The following is a 19,563-nucleotide window of genomic DNA, read 5'->3' on the forward strand; positions in this document are numbered from 1 at the left end:
GATCGCGAAGGGACCTCGAGAGAAAACACAAAGGGCCAGCTCACGGAACACTCGTGGAGTGTAGGCGGGCAATCTTTGGTGCAAATGCTGTTCGGGGTCAGGGCTACAAGTAACCCAAAGCTCAGCTGCAGGAGTCGTTGGAAAGCTGATGCTTCTGCAAAGTGACGCGGTGTCCAGGGGTTCGGGTTGCACAGTCGCCACGAGGGATAAGGGCCTCAGACTTTCTGTGATTGACCTTGAAGACCACAGAAACCCACCTCCTGTGTTGCAAAGTTCTTCGGAGTCCTCAGGAGCTTAAGGAGATGAAACCGGTCAGATGCGTCTTTGGTGCCTGCCTTGCAGGGGAATAACTCCTTTACTCCAAGGGAGATTCTTCAGTCATCTAGTTCAATGTTGATCGTCGAAGTTCCAGGATTCAGTATCAGAGTTTCGTCCAGGTGTAATCTATAGTCCTGTAGTCAGGGTTCCTATCTTATACCAAAGGAAGGGGTGGGACAAACTCTAGGGACCCACCTATGGGAGGGTCAGGAAAGAGGGGTGGCTACACCCATTTCCTTTGTCCAGTTTCGTGCCAGAGCAGGGGCTGGTAGCCCCTGCAACCGGTTTGAGCTGGACTATGCACAGGTACACCAAATGTGCCCCCAATGCAGACTTAAAAGCACTTTTGGAGTGCACCCACCCAGCCCCAATACACTAAAGCCTGTCTGGGAGGTGGTGACACCTCCCTGTGACAGGAAACCTATTGTCAAGGCCTCCCCTGCCGAAGTTTCGTCCAGCAGCAGGAGGGCATTTTGTGATGCTAGGGCTCTGTTAGCTGGTACCGGGTATACCGGTGCTGTCATGTCTCTCCCTCTAGAAGGGTGGGATCATCCCCCCACACCAGTTACTGGTGTGGGGGTATGATTGCAAGGTGTTTGACACCAAACACGACATGTTCCATGCAGTCATTCCGAAATTAGCATTTACCGTTTGGTTATAATGCACTTAAGAGTATATGGTTTGGCTGCATCACAAACAACCCCGAAATAAAGGTTCCAAAGGCTGCAGTGATATCGTGAGATATAGTGAACCTATATCCCAGTAATGGGTGCATGCACCACCTTACTCAGGCTGCAGTAGCAGTCCTGCGGTGTCATTTTGGAAGGCTTCCCAAGGGTGGCATAATACATGCTACCGCCCCTGGTAGGCCTCTGGGGTACCTATGCCCTGGGCACATAGTATACCATATACTAGGGACTTATAAGGGTACCCTAGAATCAAATCTGTGGTGTACCTAAAGTACTGGTAATCAATTTACAAAGGAAGCAGCTAGGCTGGGGTCCTGGTTAGCAGGGCCCCAGCCAGACTAAAGTCGAAAAACAGTGAAACATCAGCAAAAAGTGGGGGTAACTACAAGAAGCTGATCCTACTCTCCTACAGGTGTGACACAGATGGAGAAAAAATAAAGGCTGCTTGTGTAGAGAATGGTCATTATGTGAGGCAAGGCAAGCCATTTGGGGGTAACCAGCTGTGCATTTTGAGCAAAAGATATATAATTTTAAAGGAACACTTTTAAAGCGTAGAAACAGTGTAAAACTCTCTTTTATTGGCTTTATTGCTGTGACAGCTTGCAAACCTACTCTTGCCAGCTCCTAGACTTTATCAGCCGAGGGTTCCTCACATCCTCCGCAGACAGTCTGCATTTTCATTCAGTTTATGTTAGGAGCTTACAATGAACACACACATCACGATCAGTCTGTCTGGGGTTTACAAATGATTGAAACAGTCAGGAAGTCAGTTCAATCATTTAATCCATCTGCTCTGGAAATCTCTGTTCAGCCTTCAGTATCCAGGCTTGTTTTACCGTATCTATTTGGCAGGTTAATGCACCTACTCTAGTACTCAATGTGTAAATGACAGATTGCGGTTTTGAACCCATGTAATTTAGCTCAGTAGGATTATGCACCAGCTGCAGAGATGTGTGTATCTATGTGTTACCTGCAGCTTACAAATTCAAACTCTGCGAGTGGATTAAATCATTCAGCCTTCTGAGCTGGATGAACACCAACTCTATTGTAGAATAGTAGTTCTGCTACGAACTTTTGTAAAGTCTTTCCCCAAAAAAGTCCCACTACACTCACTGCCCATGTTCAACTTTACATATTGCTTAATGCAATATGATTTCAACGTATAGTGCCTCATGCCACCCAGCTTCCTCACTGCATATCATTAAACATTGCCTGGTGGAATTGCTTTACCTGGTCAAGAACAGAAAGAAGCATTTCATTGTACCATTCATGTACTTTATTCTTTCAGTTTTCTAGAATGTGAACTTGGCCCAGGTCATTAAGAGAGCTTTGCGAGAGGAGTTCAAAAGATGTACCCTTGAAGATTAAGATGAGGGGTCAAATACACACAAAAACAATAGACCAGAACTACACAGTCTTGCACATGCAAGAGAAATTAGGGGGTGAAATGTGGCACAGTCATTGGCCAGCGTGTTTTTGTTCCGAAAAGGAGGGTTTTAAATTCTTTTTTTTTTTTAAAGATGGTAAGACCTGTAGAGCCACTGTCAAGCAATCAGTGCAGGAGAGATGTGGGGGGATTTCTTGTAACCTGAGACAAAGTTGTTGGCCGCATGAAGCACAGCTCTGAGGGTAGGCAGGTGGAATTTCAGGAGACCGTATAGAAGTGCTTTTCTGTAGACTCATCTGGAAAGGACTAGTGCCCGTACTGTGGACATTAGATCCTGGCCAGGGATAAAGTGCCTAATGTTCCAAAGTAGTCATAGTGGGCGTCCTGCCTTACTGGCCACAATGTCGGTAAGGCAAGATAACCGGGTTGTCTAGCATGACTGAGTAATTTGGCACTCTCCACACCAGCCGGCTTGCGATCCAGTTAGGAACTAGAGACAGTCCCTGTTTGGAGGGGTAGGTTTGAGTTTCCCGGAAAGATTAATTGGAATTCCGTTTTTGCAGGGTTTCGTTTTCGGTGGTGATTATACATCCACTCTTGAATGATGGTTGTGGGGTTGAGAGCAGGTAACTGTAGTTCGGGGGAGAGGTGGCCAAGCCGCATAAAAGCGCCCCTTACAACGGAGTCTGTCATTGGGGATTAGCAGTTTCCCAGGATTAGAGGCTAGCGTCACGGCTGCCAAACCAATAGCAGGGCGCGGTACCCCCTTTCTCTGGGCAGCACCCCTTTCTCCGGGCAGCACCCCCTTCCTGTCTGTCCCTTCCCAGCTCATCGGCAGGACTGAGTGAAAGCGGCAGGAGCAGCCCCCGGGGTCTCGGATTTCAAAGGCACTGAATGGGCATCCCCTGCGCCCTGCCTTTCCCACAGCCCCCGTCGGGTCACTCCCTCCGCGCGGTCCATGTGACAGAGCCCAGCCCCCTCCCCCGCTGCCAGTCTGATCAGATTACTGCCTGCTGCACTGGCTGCCTCCACTGCCCCTGGTGCGAGGCTGCTGCAGCTGCATTGCACAGCATCCCTCGCCCCCTCCCCCAGCGCGGATCAGGATTTCCTACTCCCCCCCCTTATTCCGCAGCATCTCATCCTCCCCGGGATCGCATCCAGCCCCCACGCCTGGCGAACAGTCGTGCCCCCTTCCTCCCCAACAGCGCCTGGGACTGCACGGGCAGCGCTGCTGCACACCCTGCGCTCGCAGAGGACTGCGCCCCCACCCGCCCCACTGCTCACCCTTCCCCATCAGCCTCCCCCCGGCACACATCGACTTCCTCCTGACTGCCACCGGAAAGCTAGGGGTCTGCTCAGCTCCTGTTCGTGGTGCACACCTAGCGCCGTACTCTGCTGCGCCAATGCCGACTCCCGGGAGCAGCCAGGGCGCCCAGGACATGGCTCTGGGAGCCGGGATAACCCCTTGCATGGAACTGGGGGCAGCTGTGTGGTGACAGACAGGCACACGCCGCCTCTTCCACTGTCCACCCCGGGCGACTGGTGCCGCCTCATACCCTCGGATATTCGGACCCACAACCTGCACCCCGATGGACCAGTGACGGATTGTCCCCTGCTTCGACTCGCCGTGGATTGGGTTTTGATTTGCTCTTTCCTGTGGCTCCGCTTGCATTCCCTGCATCTCTTCTCCCCTGCCTCCCGGATCTAATCTAGCGGACCATGGAGACCGTGGACAAGGAATGTGGGGCCCTGGGGGGTCTCTTTCAGGCCATCATCAACGACATGAAGGTAAGAGCGCTCGTGACCAGCAAACCACACTCTATACAGCGTGCACCACGCTCAGAACTGCTTCTTGGCGCTTTAATCCCCCCACCCCCATTTAATCTGCCAGGCGTTATAAAGCCCTCCCTCCTAGTCCCCTTTAATCTGCCAGGACGGGGAGGTGTGAGCTCCTCTGTGGCATTATTCCGCATTGCCTGGTGTGGCACGTTTGCCTGCGAGTGTGTTTGTGTTTTGGGAGCACTGCATCCGTCTGGCGGGCTGTCATGTCCGTGCAGTGCGTGCTAGCAAGGCGCTGCACACAGACGTGGCTTTCGTTGCATCTGCTGCAGACATGCCCCTTCAGCACCTCACTAATCATCCTACATGTTCACTGGAATAGGTTGTTCTCCACGAATGGCAATTCAGGGGCTTTTTTGCTGAAATTCTGCTCTGCGAAAATACAAATATGTGGAAATTACACTAGAAAGACGCGAAACCTCTTAAAGTTTTAGGTTTTTTAATGTGGCATTAAATGCAGTATGAGTCACGGCAGCTGGAGGACACATGCGAACTACACACTCGGAAGATACGTCTCCCCTTGTCCCAGTAGCGCCTATAAATTGCATATTGGCCATGAAGGGCTTTCCTGGGTGGAAGGTATGCTTTCATTAAAGCGCTACAAGCCACAAGCATGCATGGCTTCCTTGAGCCCCCGCGCAGACATAACGAATCCAGGATAACTGCTCTCGACCTGCTCTTGTCTATGCAGCAACTTCAATCTCATTTTTTATATATTTTATTGCAGTTTTATATTAAACGCGCGTGACATAACCATGCCGTGATTTGTGGGCCGTGCGCGTGAACGCTTTGTTTCATTTTTACCTCAGAACCATGTCTTACAGCCGCGCTCAGAACCCTCTGCGGCCGCGATAGGTGCGTGACGTGGATCGCAAATACGTATGTGCTGGTTTATGTCTCATCAGTTATTTTGTAAATGTGCAATGTGTAAAGCATCCCTCGGGGCTTTTGCAAGGCGCTCTCTCTCCGTCTCTTCCCAGAGCGCCCTCAGACAATGCTGTCATTGCCTGGGCTAGAAAAAAACATGAAACACTGGGCAGGAACGGGGTTAACCCTTCATCAACCGGCGCCTAACGGTGCTGTCTTACATCCTGCCATGAAACCATCACTGCAGAGGAGCTAAACAGGCTTTCTATAGGTCGGGGTCACTCAAAATCAGAAATAAATGTTTTATTTGTACAAGTTAGTTTCTATCAGGCGAGAGGCAATGCACCTCATACCTCTGAACAAAGGACAACTGAAACCAAAAATCAATGTTGGATCACAAGAGAGCATGACTGATGTCTCGTTGGAAGGCACCGGTACCAGGCCATGTATGAGGCACAGAAGCAGCCATTCATTCGCAGGCTGGGAGAGACGAGAGCCTGCTAAAGAGACCGCCTGGCTCAATTATTTGGGAGGCATCACTGGGAGAGACATATTTTCTAAAAAAGAGTGTACAGAGACCACTAAAATATTGTATATTCATACTGAACAGAACAACGGGGACACTGGGAGACAGCCTGCTGGAAAGGAACAGCGGGTATCTAAAGACACATCTACATGTGGGTAGCTCTGGGTCAGCATTTTCCTAAAGATGGGAAGGAAGTGGTGAAACCTCTCCTGCAGACAGCCTTTGAGAGGGGCATCCCTCCTCAGGAATGCACGGCTCAGCGCCTCCGGGCTGCACTTCTGTTAGGAGCGTGTCCGCCGAGGACAGATGGGAAGACCTGCCGCGGCTCCTGTTTGCCATCAGTGACGGGTCAGGTCGGGGTGAAAGGGTTAATGTCAGCACTGAGCAACTGGCAACTCGCTCTGTCACTGGCCTGTCAGTACCGGCCCCTCCCCTTGAGAGCTCAGGAGGCGGGGCTCTCTCCTGGCTGGGGAGTGCATAGACCACGCGTAGGCCAGAGGGAGCACAGATGTTGTTGTGGTGGTGGTGGCGGCAAGGGCGTGGCTATTGTCAGTACAGCCAGTGCAGTGGCACCAGGCTCAGGCGGTAAAGGGACAGCTACAGCACAATTATAGCTGGTTTTAAATACCAAGCGCAAGGCCGGGGGCCCATGGAGTACTTGTGACAAGTGTTATGCCCGGGGCAGAGCGCAGTCCCGTAAGGGGTCCCGTTCAGCCTCAAGTCTATGAACTCCTGTGACATAAGGAGCGCCAGGTGCCCTGGCCTCCTGCTGCTGCAACAGGGCATCACTGCATTAGTACATTCATTGGTTATGCAACAAGGAATGTGCATGGGGTTTGTTATGCCGCAAGACCGATTCAAAGCACCCACAGTGCGAGTACACGACAGTGGGGCTCCTTGAATGTGTTTACTTTTGAGTGTGCGAGGACGGCAGAGTAGTAGAGGTGTTGCTCTTGGGTCAGTGGCATTAGAGAAGCCAGTTTAGAGTGCACTGTTGCTCTAAGGGCGGGGGGGGGGGGGGGAGGGGCTCATTGCAGACATTGGTTAAAATTGAGCTGTCAGTCGGTGATGCCACTAGACTGTGCAGTTTGAAAGGGTAGACACAATCAACACACAACTGGAGATGTGGTTTGTGGTAATTTACGAGTTACAATCATGACTTCCTTCAGCAGACAGCACCTGTGATCTTTGATAAATCGCCTTATGTCCATGAAGTTAAACCCCCTTCTCTACAAATAGGCCCAACACAGGTTTTGAGAGCAGTGCAAACAACAGGATGTTTATATTTGCACATTGTATCCAGATGACCCCGTAGCACCACCCAGGACAGCATTTTCCATCAACAATGCAGGAAGTTGTCTTGGTTCAATTCAAATTAACCAATTGGACATACCTTAAAAAGTTTAGTTAAAAGAAATCCAAGGCTGGCGCCTGGTGTCCTTGACATCATGCAGCTGTCTGGTAGCCTTATATTCATTTAAGTAGTACACACAGTTGGATTATCCTTTGTAGGTATGCTCTTGTCTATACATTGTTCCACCTCTGAAAGTATGAGACTGAATTTAACGCTACTGAGGTCTGTGGAAAGGGTAGTGGTCTTCAACGTTTCACACTCACTCCTGTTATTCCCTTCACACTACTTTCCGCTGTACAGGGCACAAGTCCTAAAAAAAAGGGGGGGGGGGACTAACCTAGTTAATCAGTATGCAAGTGACATCACGGCCACGTGACATCACAGCACGTGACATCAGATCCTAAGCCCTCACATATATGTTTAACAGGTCTATCATGAGTACATTGGAGCACATTTCCAGTATACAGGAAAACCCTACTGATTTAGGCAGAATATTCACTCTTTTGTAAGCTACACATAAAACAATGTGGCCTTTTGTCAGCATAAGCTTCCTCTATCCATAGTGCGTTACAAGAAAAATTGTGATATTTAAGTTATTATAACGCCTGCTCAGGGCTAGTAAGCAATATATCAATGCTTTTATTTTATGCAAATACTGGGAAAGACCAACACATCTGACATTCTTACAGGAATGCATAGCTCCTAAACAGAGCCTAAACAAAATGAAAAGTTGCCTCTGTGTGAAGTGCTAACAAGGTGTGAGCCTTCCCTCTACTGCATTTGCATCTAGGTGTGAGGCTCCTGACTGCTCCCAGCCAAGAGACTCGAATAAAAGGAGGCCTGATGACCCCTCAGATTCGGCCTTCGTTATGGGCCCAGCAGGAGTCTGAACTAAGAAAGCCCTATCCGTCCCCGCCTGCACGTTTTTGTGGATAGAAAGCAGACAACAACATGCAGGCGCTGCTGAATGTGTCCTGGTGTTTGCAAACTACACCCGGACGAATTCAGCATATTTTTCAGTGGGGCCCAACTTCTGTGCCTCTGTAGCCTCTCTGTAAAACACACCCTTTTTGTACCGACATCTTTCTGAAATCTTCTATCTGTATATTGCACCGCTCATCTCTTTCCTCTTCTGCATCCTCTTTTCTCCCTCGCCAGCTGAAACTTTCTTGCCTCTCCTTCACTACCTGCATACACAGGCAACACACTCACTAATTAATGCATTTTCATTTACTTTCGCACTGTAAATATTTTTACATTTGTGTACCTCCTTCAAAATATTGCACAGAATCACAATAACAACTGGCATTTGTTTCCATTACTCTTTTCAGACTGAAGAGAGGCCAAGGACTGGATTAGCAATATGAGAAATTCACATTGCCTTTAGCTTCACCTCCAGAGCTCACATGTGCTGCGTCATAAACACCCACCCACTAACTGCCTCACACAGACACCTAGAAGCTACACAGTACAAGTTATTAAAGAGTAATGTGCTGCGTGAAAAAAACATGAAAATCAACATCCTGGAAAAAGCAAATACTCTCTCCTGGTTTACAGTTGTCTAGTAGTCTTTTTTGCAAACTGTTCTTAGCTAATCTGTGGTGGAATCGTTATATCTTATAGGTTTATTATTTTAACACACAGGTCTTTTACAAGTCATTGTGAATTATAGTAAATCAGTTGTTCTTCCCAGTAACGTTGAGGACAGGAACACAGGGCCCGATACAGGTCATTTTCAAAATCAGCTTCCAACTAGTGCTGGGTCTCGGAACCGAAGTGACCCACCCCACTTAAAGCCCTGCTCTATCTCCAAAGTATTGTTTCCTCCTTTAAAAATATCTAGGCAGCAACAAAGGGCAATGGTACATCTTTGTACATCACACTGAAAATACATTACTGTATTACAAGAGTCAGAAAATGTGGCAGAACAAAGGTGATATAGAAATACAGTGCCAAAAGACAAGGAGTTGCACCCACTAAACAGTACACGTGACGGCCCTACCTGGTAAGAGACTGAGGCTGCCTGGCGGAGAAGGGAGCAGCTCACACCTATGATTATTGGCGGCGTCCTGTCAATGTAATGGGCAGCCACTTTTAAAGTGAGATTCGAACATCAAAGAAAATATGTTGAGAGCCCACCTTTTAGGTGTGGTTTTGTTGCTCTCTGCCCATGGTGACAACAAAATGTACAGACGTGCGCCACAGATCTCTCACAATCTAGATAGACACTTACAGAAGGAAGATTGCCGAGCGATTATTTGTGCTTCAAACCTCACGTGTGTTTGTTTCATGCAGTAGAGCTGCAGACCATGTTACACATAAATTACACGTTCCCCTCCCTATCCCCAGGGATAGGTCGCATAAAACACAGGTGTTACAAATTCGGGCAGCAGACCTACCGCCCACTTCAGGATACACTTGTCCAAAAAATGACTGATTAAACATAGTTTAGATCAGGCGAATGAGTTGCTAAGGATGGTACTCTGAGTCAGCGCTCTAAACTGGATACCTGAAGCACAGTTCCTGTGTTACCTGGCCACCCTTTCCGATCTTCGAAAGAGGCTGCACCATGGAACTCTAGAATTCAGGTGACTTACTTGGATTTCTTTTATTCGTTTAAACTGGGCAGGAAATATGGGTTGTGTCGTGCATTAATGCAAGCAATTTTCCAAACTTTCGCTCTAAAAATGTCTTCCCTTTCTCTGGACAAGTTGTTCTTGAAGAAACAAGAACAACTTGTCATTACAACACTACCTTTGTCTTTCACTCTTTTTTAACAAAGTCTTATTGACTATGCCTAACGTTAACACGGTGGTGACTCTTCAACTGGACCCCCCTCCCCCTCCCCCTCCTCTATTTCACTCAAAGTAAAAGCCCTCGCAGCTATTCTGTAAATTACTCACACAAATGCTGAACTTTGGAAGTCTGTGGTACAGACCTCCTTTGTACACAAAAGTAGAGGCCGGAGCGTTAATTTGATAAACTTTGGACTTATATTAATAGTTTAGAGAAAAGAAACGCACCTCTGAAGAGGTCCGGTCGTCTGCATTTGTCCCCTTGCACCTTTAACCTCTTTCTGCGCAGGCGCAGACGTAATTCACGCGCACGACGTCACGTCTTTGGCTGACGTGAACCGTTGGCTGCAGGTGGGGCGGGCTCTGTCTCTTTCTTCAGTTCTGGCTGGAGTCTTGTGTCTCTGTCAATGTGTAGTAGTATTTTTATTTTATTTAATAAAGCACGTAGCATGCTGACAAGAAACAATTTGCCTAAATTCCAACTTGCGAGAGGAAAAGATTGTCAACGTAGCGTAAGCGGATAATACAAGAGTAACCGTAAAATAGTAATGCAGTACAACGAAATATTTTTCAGTCTCAGTGTAGTATGGTTCACACGAAGGAATGCAAACGAGGTTGTAAAATATCTAAGGGGCATATTAACAAGCCAGGCGATAAAATTATCGCCGCTTTAGCGGCAGAAAACTGCCGCTAAAACGGCGATAATGGGCTTGATAATACGCTCTATGGAATTCCAATTGAAGCCCATGTTAGACGTCCTTCACATTTAACATGGGCTTCATTTGGAATTCCATAGAGCATATTATCAAGCCCATTATCGCCGTTTTAGCGGCAGTTTTCTGCCGCTAAAGCGGCGATAATTTTATCGCCTGGCTTGTTAATATGCCCCCAAATAAGTTTATTTGAAGTACAGGACCCACGACCTCCTGCTTCCAGATTCCACAGCTGGTTCTTCACTAAGCCATCCACAAACATTCTAATCATAAGAATACGACAACACTCCACTCCTTAAAGTAATAACAACATAAAATACATTACCCCATATTACACTCAGACAGTTACAAAGAGGCTTTTACCAGACCTCTCTTTGGGGCATATCAACAAGGGCTTTATCTCTGCTTTTTTGGCTTTAAAAGCCAAAAAAGCAGAGATAAAACTAGCGCCCTATCAACAACAGGGTGCTAACACGCAAATTTGCATGTTAGCACCCTTTTACTCTACGCTTCCCCTTGCATCTCTAATGAGATGCAAAGGGGGCGTTCCAGAGTAAAATAATAGGAGAAATGTCGCTAAGCGACATTTCTCCTATTATCAAGAATGTCGCTAACCCTGTTAGAGACAAAAAAAGCAGCGCTAACCGCGGTTAACGCTGCTTTTTTACGTCTGCTAATTTTCAGACTTAGCCATGATATCCTATGGAAGGAGGATATCATGGCTAAGTTTGCCTGTCCCTATCAACAAGGTAACGTGTGATTATCTCTGGGTTTTCAGCGATAATCTCACGTTAGCCTGTTAGCGTGTAAATTTTTATCGCTATTGAGATAAGCGTTGCTAATAGCACGCTATCTCAGCGATAAAAATTCACGCTATCCGGCGATAATTATCCTCACGCTAAGAGCGCTGAGCGATAATTATCGCCGGTTGTTGTTGATATGCCCCTTAGTTAGGGTTGACGGGGCGCTCTGGAGCAGGTAGGATGTAGTGGCCTCTCTTAGGGGCATATTATCAAGCCAGGCGATAAAACTGCGATAATGGGCTTGATAATATGCTCTATGGAATTCCAATTGAAGCCCATGCTAGATGTGAAGGACGTCTAACCTGGGCTTCAATTGGAATTCTCAAGGGCATATTATCAAGCCCATTATCGCCGTTTTAGCGGCAGTTTTCTGCCGCTAAAGCGGCGATAATTTTATCGCCTGGCTTGATAATATGCCCCTTAGTCTTCTGAGTGGCCAATGACATGTTGCCAGGGGGTTGGGGTTGTGGGTGTACGTGAAATGGTGAGAATCCGTACGGCAGGCCTGTGACTGACTGCTTTCGTGACGAGGTGAAGCGCGAAACATAGCGTGACTGCATCTTCAAGGAATTGCAGGGTGGTGTGACATGGACCGACTTAAACACCAGTTTCCTCCACCCCCCGGAGTTTTATGTAGCGCGAACTTGAACCGAAGGTATCAGAGCGCTTTACACGATCACCAGTTGCGTTACATCAGGACACATTCATTTATGGTGATTTGCCCATAATCACAGGATGTTGCGCGTCTTGGCCGAGACTCGAACCCGGTTCACCAGATTTGGGGTTGACCACCCTAGCCGTTAGGTCACATCTGCTCCCCAGGGTTAGTAATGTAAATCGGGGTCTTTGATCCATGTTGCGCTATTCCACGTGGTGTTCATAGGCAAAGGTCGGAGTGGACTGTGAGAGGTTGTAGTGTCCACGTAGCAAAGTGTAGGAGGTTTCTGTCAAGCAGCGGGAACAACTGCCTGGGAAGGCCAAAGAGATTACCGCCCCAGTGATACAGTTTCCTGGTGAATGAGGGAACTGCTGTGGTTTTGGCAACGGACGTGGACATTGAGGCATATGTTGCAGCTATTCTGCAGATAGATGCTGCTGACTTGGCCATGATGACCGATGCTACAACCCTGTCGAATGGTACTCCTAGATTACAGGCTGAGGAGTGATATTGTCAGCCACATGTGGGGTGCCACAGGGCTCCGCCCTTAGCCCCCTATTCTTCAACGTCTATCTGGCCCCCCTGGCTGACGTCGTTGAGTCCTACGGAGTCAGGGTGGTATCCTACGCCGACGACACACAGTTGGTGTTTTCTTTCCGGGACCACTCGGACTCCGCATTCCTCAACTTTCGCCAATGCCTGAATAACATCAGCGGCTGGATGACTACGAACCACTTGAGATTAAATGCAGATAAAACGGAGGTCCTGTTTTTCAATCAGAACACCTCTATTCCCTCTTCTTGGTGGTGGCCGACAGCTCTCGATCCTGCCCCTACCCCGGTTTGCTCGGCGCGGAATCTGGGCTTCCAATTCGATGACTCTTTGTCATGTAAAACCCAGATCAATAAGGTTACCTCCGCCTGCTTCATGAAACTACGGATGATAAAAAAGATCCTCCCGTACCTTCCCACGGATTCCCGCCGCACAGTCACCCAGGCCCTCATTACGTCCCACCTGGACTATGCTAATAGCCTCTATGCAGGGGCTCCGCAGTACCTGATTGGTCGACTGCAGATTGTCCAGAATGCTGCAGCCAGACTGATCGGTAACATCCCTTACCGTCAATCTGTCTCTGCATATCGAAGGCAACTCCACTGGCTCCCTGTGGCTAGCCGCATCCAGTTTAAGGTTCTCACCCTTACATATCGAGCCGTCAACAACTTCGGCCCTACTTACCTGAAAAATCGGGCTTCGATATCCTGCTCCACCAGATCCTTGAGGTCCAATGACCTCCGCCTCCTGATCTCGCCCCGTTTTAGACTGTCCAGAACCGGAGGCAGAGGTTTCGGTGTCATTGCTGCCAGACTTTGGAACTCCCTTCCACTTGAGCTGAGGTTCTGCCCCTCTGAAACCATCTTCCGAGCCAAACTCAAAACCTGGCTCTTCTCCGGACTTTAGATTCCCTTGCATCACATTTTCTTCTCTCCCCTTTTCCACTCAGTAACCCCTGGATTTTAGCGCCGGGACACCCCTTCGGGGGTAGCTGCGCGCTCTACAAATTCCATAAAATAAAAAAAAAAATAAATGTTTTAGGTGCTGTAGAGAATGGGAAGCAGATCCTCGCTGTTTTGGACTGATTGTGCCATCTGCAAATAAATGGTAGGAGATGTCATCACCCAGGTCGAGGTCAAGATGGAGAATAGTATATTCCAAAAACAGAACCCTGCAGGTGCCCTGCACCTGAGTGGCTGTCAGGATAAGTTTGAGTAGTTCATGGCACTGAGACTGAGTGGTTGAAGACAGAGGGCAACCATGGAGAATCACTGGCAGCAATCAGTGTGTTTGAGTGAGTGTTCAGGTGAGCCTCTTGTCTACCTGTCGGATCATGTGGAGCAAGCTAAGAGAAATAGAATGGTATACAGGAAGTTGTGGCAAGGGCAAGTAATGACTTTAGAGGTGAGTATTAGAGCTGTCTCAGTGACGCGTGTGCTGGAGGAGCGCAGTTGTCAGAGTGAAGAGTGATAGTGAATATTGAATATAGTTCAAATACTTCGGATAAGTTTACAAGGATAAGCAGGCAGGGTTAGTTTGAGGGGTGCTCTGAGTCTGCCTAGGGGTTTGCTTGCATAGAGCAACTAAATTGTCTGTGTTACTCTCAGCTCTGCTAACGCTCTTTTTAACCAAATACAAATGGTTTCCGACAAATTCTTTGCTTTCACATGCCTTTTTAGGTATCAGCTGCTTCTATTACAACACAATTACATTTGTTTCAGTTATATATTTTTATATTCCAGCCACACCTAGTTTGGCGGGGAGGGCAAAGGGGGGCCTTGCATTGTTGGTTTCATTGAACCTGAAAGGATTTGCAAAACAGGTAGAATCTGGTTCCCAACATTGTTTAGGTACCACAACACAACAAATCAATGCTGAGAAGGAGAGGAAGGAATCAGTCAGCAGTTGGGAACAAACAAGTTTTAAAAAGTTTCATTAAAGCTCGTAAAAACGAGATTCAGGAAGAAGCCTAGAATAATTTACTGTTACCGGAAACTTTGCGGGATAGCTCCAAATTTTGGGGAGTTATAAACCATTCTTTCTTTTCCGGTAGCGAGAATCAGGCTATGGATTGTAGCATTCCTGACGAGCAGTGGTTAGCCCACTTTGAAAAAATCTATAGTTCATTTTCGTCTGGGAATTTAGATGGGCTGCTACCTTTTAATCAGGTTGGTCCAGTTTCGGCCTTCAAAGAGGAGGACGTAGAAAAAGCTATCCTTGAGACATCTCAAAATAAAACGCCAGGTCCTGACGGCGTCCCTGCAGACCTATATAGGTCTGCTCCTAAACTGTGGGCCAAAATATTAACAAATGTCTTTAATGCCGCTAGAAATAAGAATATCCCCGAGTCTTGGGCAAAGTCTATAATCATCCCAATTTTTAAAAAAGGCCAGAGGGATGATCCGGCCTGTTATAGGCCTATTTCCCTAATTGACTCTGCCGTTAAAATCTTAGGCAGAGTCATTTTGGGTAGGTTGAACACTTGGCTCGAGGGTAGTGGCATATTATCAGACGCTCAATACGGTTTTAGGGCTAATAGGAGCACGCAGGATCAATGCTTAAATCTTCACTTACTTATTTGCAAATATACTATTGCAAAGGAGGGGTCCTTGTATATGGCCTTCATGGACCTCTCCTCAGCCTTTGACCTGGTTAACAGGTCAAAACTGTGGAGTATTCTCTTGGACATAGGGGTTGATCCCCCTCTGGTTGGATTCTTGGCAGATCTCCATCGCGGACTATTAGCCTCGGTGAGAGTCACACAAGGGGGGAGGTGCACCAGCTGCTTTAAGTCAGAGAGGGGTGTTAGGTAGGGGTGCATATTGGCACCTCTTCTTTTTACACTATATATAAATGCCCTGGACCCAGCCCTGGCCAATGCAGTGGCGGATGTACCACGTGTAGGAGACACTAAGATCCCAGTTCTCCTATACGCTGATGACGCCGTGCTTTTGGCACGTTCAGGGGTGGCTCTTGATAGACTATTGGCCTCTTTCGGTGATTTTATGACATCATTAGACCTGAAAATTAATACTCGAAAATCACAGGTTATGGTCACTGGTCAGGCCAGTAGGAAAAAGAAATCCAAATCTTTTTTTTGCCTAGGCCACGAGGTTAAAAGGGTCCCAATTTTTACTTACCTAGGGGTTATTTTTGATGAGAAAGGTACATGGGGCCCGCAACATAAACAAAAAGGCAATTCTGTGGCAAGATCGGCTGCAGCCATACTTGGTTTGCCAAACGGTTGGGAGCTTGCCCCCTGGAGGCCATTTTGAAAGTTTACAAAGCTAAATCTTTAGCTATAGCCACCTATGGCTCTGCCATTTGGGGCTACACTAACAGCGATACCATACAGAGGGTGGAGAACACGTTTTTAAGATCCTTGCTGTTTGTTCCCCAGTCCACACCCACTTTTACAATACACTCAGAACTGGGTATGGGGTTTGTTGTAGACTTAATCAAAGTGGCACCTGTCATATGTTGGTTAAAAACTTGGCTTAACCAGGAAATTCCTCTAACCCACCTGATACTCAAGGATTGCCTTGCCCTGGATAGAGCCTATAGAATCCCATGGATGGCATACGTTAAAAAGATGTTGGCAATAGTAGGCAGACTAGAGCTATTTAACTCCCCTGACTGTATTAATAAGAAGGACATCATGGGGATTAAGACCGCACTATTAACACGATTCATGGTCGAGAGGGAGGACTTGGAACTAAAAAAGCCATTAGTGAGAAGGAACTATGGGTTAATAACTGTTCCTGGTCTTGAACCCTACCTGGCATTTGTAACCAGCCCACATCATAGGTCTCTACTAATCAAGTTCCGTTTAAACCTGATACATTTTGTGCTAGGTTTTTATCCCACATGGGCCACCCCTGATAATGCTACCCCATGCGATTGTGATAATTTTTCCTGTCAGGACACACTACATTTTAGTATTTTCTGTGAACATTATGCCCAGATTAGGACAAAATACTTGTTACCTTTACTTAAAGGGGCTGGTTTCGCCCAGGTTCGGCCAGCGCTTCTGTTCTTGCAACTTTTGCCTAACACTACTATTGCTTTTTATGTAGCAAATTTTTTAGTTGCAGCTGTTCGCATCAGTAAGAAGCGTGTTAGAGCACGGCCCAGTCTTAACATGACTGACGTGGTGTGACGGATGGTGGTCTTTTGCCATGGAGTTTTCTATTCCTGTTAGATTTTTTAAATTGAAATTAGACTTCTGTATCTTATTTATTCTTTTTAACTTAGAATTGAACTTATGAAATATGCTCTCTTCAACTTTTAAAACTTTGATAATGTTATTTATAACTACTATTGTAATTGATGAATTTTTGCCCTGTATCTTATGTAATGTGACTATCTGTTTGTATTGTCTCTTTTTTTGATCTTTAATGATCGAATAAAAGTAACTGACTGACTGACAGTTATATATTGGAAGTTTATTGGTGTCGAATGGTTTCAGGTGGTATTTTATTTTAAAAAGTAAAAACATCCACTGTATTTTTTATTGGCCAAATTTAGTTCAGTGTCAACAAACTCAAATGGACATGGAGACCGGAACCTGTCTGTAAGTTTTTTGTTTATGTCACCTACGTGTTTCATGGGTGTTGTTATATATTGGAAATTTGGTTATTGAAACAACCTCACAGTGCATCTCTCTGGCCACCGTAGGGCTACGACCCCTACATATTGCAAAATAACCTAATAAAATTTGTTATTAAAAAACCCTCAAATAGTCCTAGTTGATCCAATAGAAACCATTTCTAATTGGTCAACAGGAATTTCATTGGGAAACAACTTACATTGACATTAGTAGAGTTAAGGGTTTAAGTCGCACTGTCACAATGGTCGTGTGTCTGCTTAAAAGTCTTGTTCAGTGACGAGGAGTTTCAGTGCTCTCTATAATGAGAAAAAAATATTAGTTTTTATATTACTCAACTGTATTGTTTTAAGTTCCACCGTGCTATTCAAGTTTGGGTCTATCACAAAGGGTAGTGACAGGAGGGGCAAGAAAATCATGTATGTGTTTATTGCATTCTCTTGCCTGGATATGGATAAATTGCTCGGCGCAGCAGTAACTTTGACATTGGAGCAGAGGAACCACTGACCAGGCTTCCTGCCCCTCAGTTTCCTGCCCTATGGTTTTGGTGGTCCCATTATTTCATATTTTGTTTGGATACCAGATCATATTGAGATCCATTCTTGTCCGCCTTAGAGCCAGTATAAGGTTCCTAGGTCAGAGAGCTAGTGGAGCACTCTATTTCTATATTTGTTTTTCCTATGTTTAGATTCAAGTTTAACGTGATTTTTATCTACTGAGTTAAATGCAGGCTGTATACCTGCGAGTAATGCGTATCTCTAGATATTTCCGCTTTGACAGTCAAACTCTTTGAACTCATCTTTCCTCAAATCTAGCTGTGCTTTCGTAAATGAAATCCCTTCTGTAAAAAAATCCTCTCCATTGGGTTCAAGGGAAACTCCTTCAGGAACTAGTCTCCCTCTCTCTCTCTCGTGTAATATATTAAACTTATTTCCTCGCTGGATCTTTCTGTTGCACACAACTACCTTAAATTAGGCGGAAATGATACTGTTTGTCTAGGACCATGCCAGCCTGTATGTTACTGATGTCATTTGGTCTCAGAATGGGAGTTGGGACGATCCTGGTTAGTATCTGGATGTAAGACAACAGCAAAGTCGTCATGCAGTATATCTACAGCTAAACGGGTACATCCATGATATTGCAGTAAGAAGTAGTGACTGTTATGCCCATATCTCTGTACTGGGGTGAATGTATGACATTGTTTTGCATTTTGTCCATCAATTGTTCTTTTTGCACCTTTCTTGGTGGTAAGCTGGATGCTCTTATGGAGATCGTAGTAGGATATGACTGGTGAAAGGCTGTGCCAATTCGAATCAAGTGATGCATTCTTCATTGAGAATTCCAAGTCAGGGTGGCACCCCTCTATTTATGATTTTGTGAATTCAGTGGTGATAAGTGTTTGGAAAAGTAAGATGTAAAAATGTTTGGGTGGGCCTTTCTGAGTCTCAGGGTATTTTGAAGCTCAGTGTTTTTGGACCTGTTGTGGTGTCATTAGTTTTAGTTTGACACCATGTAGAAGGCCTGGTCATTAGGGTAAGAAATATTTTCATTCCATTATTCCTCAGATATCCAGCAGTGTCTGATCAGTTTGCAGGCAAGTTGGTGTTGGTGCAGGTTTAATCTTCCATATCTAGAGTGTCTCGCTCCTTCCTTTCCCATGTGCCAAGTTAAGGCAACATTTTATGAGGAGCTTGGTGCTTCTAGTTTTCGTTGGTGCAGTTTTTAATGTCAGCACCGGGATAAAAAGTCTGTTCATTCCAGACTTTCAGAATCTACACTATGTGCTTTCAGTCGGTTCTGATAGTGGTTCTCTCAATGAAGATGGTTGGTTTCCTTCTTGTTGTACTATCTATGCTTTCAGGTGGTTCTGATAGTGGTTCTCTTAATGAAGATGGTTGGTTTCCTTCTTGTTGTACTATCTTATGTGCTTGATTTTATTTTGTAATGTGTCAGCTAAAGAGGGTTATGATCACTTTTTGCTAACCTATGATTTTTGTTGTTGCTGGTTCAGTTTTTCTCTGGTAATCTTGCTATGCCTCGTGGTTTGCCATCTGATATGTGTGTATGTATATATGTGTGTGTGTATATCTTGTTGGTCTATTGACTTAACATCTGTGTCTTTGGCCTTCTGATGGCCCCTCTTGAATGGGATACATAGTGGTTACGTGTAAGGTGATGCCTCTTTTTATATGGTCACCTCCCAGGTTTTTCGACTGATGCTGCTGGTTTTTCGACTCAACCTTAGTGCCAGTGCCCTGACCCTAAAGTGTATGTCAGTTTGGCTATACTCAATTGAAGATGGCTAACTTACCTGTAAGTCCCTAGTAAATGGTGCACTGGAACCCAGGACATGTCAGTTAAAGGGGTGCCCCAGGGCTTGCAACTCTGATTGGAGGACTGGAGGTCCCCCAAGTAAAACAATTCCCCCAGTTCACCACTACACACTGGTAAAGCAG

General features: G+C 46.2%; 1 protein-coding gene across 12 annotated transcripts in view; it reads left to right on the plus strand.

The window, feature by feature from the left end:
* The first annotated feature begins 3,382 nt into the window (after positions 1 to 3,382).
* Positions 3,383 to 19,563, plus strand: part of MTSS2 (MTSS I-BAR domain containing 2) — a 331,653-nt gene continuing 315,472 nt past the window's right edge. For all 12 annotated transcript variants that reach the window (XM_085639831.1, XM_085639827.1, XM_085639829.1 and 9 more), the window contains exon 1: positions 3,383 to 4,182. In XM_085639831.1, the coding sequence (XP_085495957.1) occupies positions 4,114 to 4,182 (69 nt within the window). In that variant the 5' untranslated portion in view covers positions 3,383 to 4,113. The remainder of the gene's footprint in view (positions 4,183 to 19,563) is intronic.

The sequence above is a fragment of the Triturus cristatus genome, chromosome 12 (assembly GCF_964204655.1).
Source record: "Triturus cristatus chromosome 12, aTriCri1.1, whole genome shotgun sequence".
Lineage (NCBI taxonomy): Eukaryota > Metazoa > Chordata > Amphibia > Caudata > Salamandridae > Triturus > Triturus cristatus.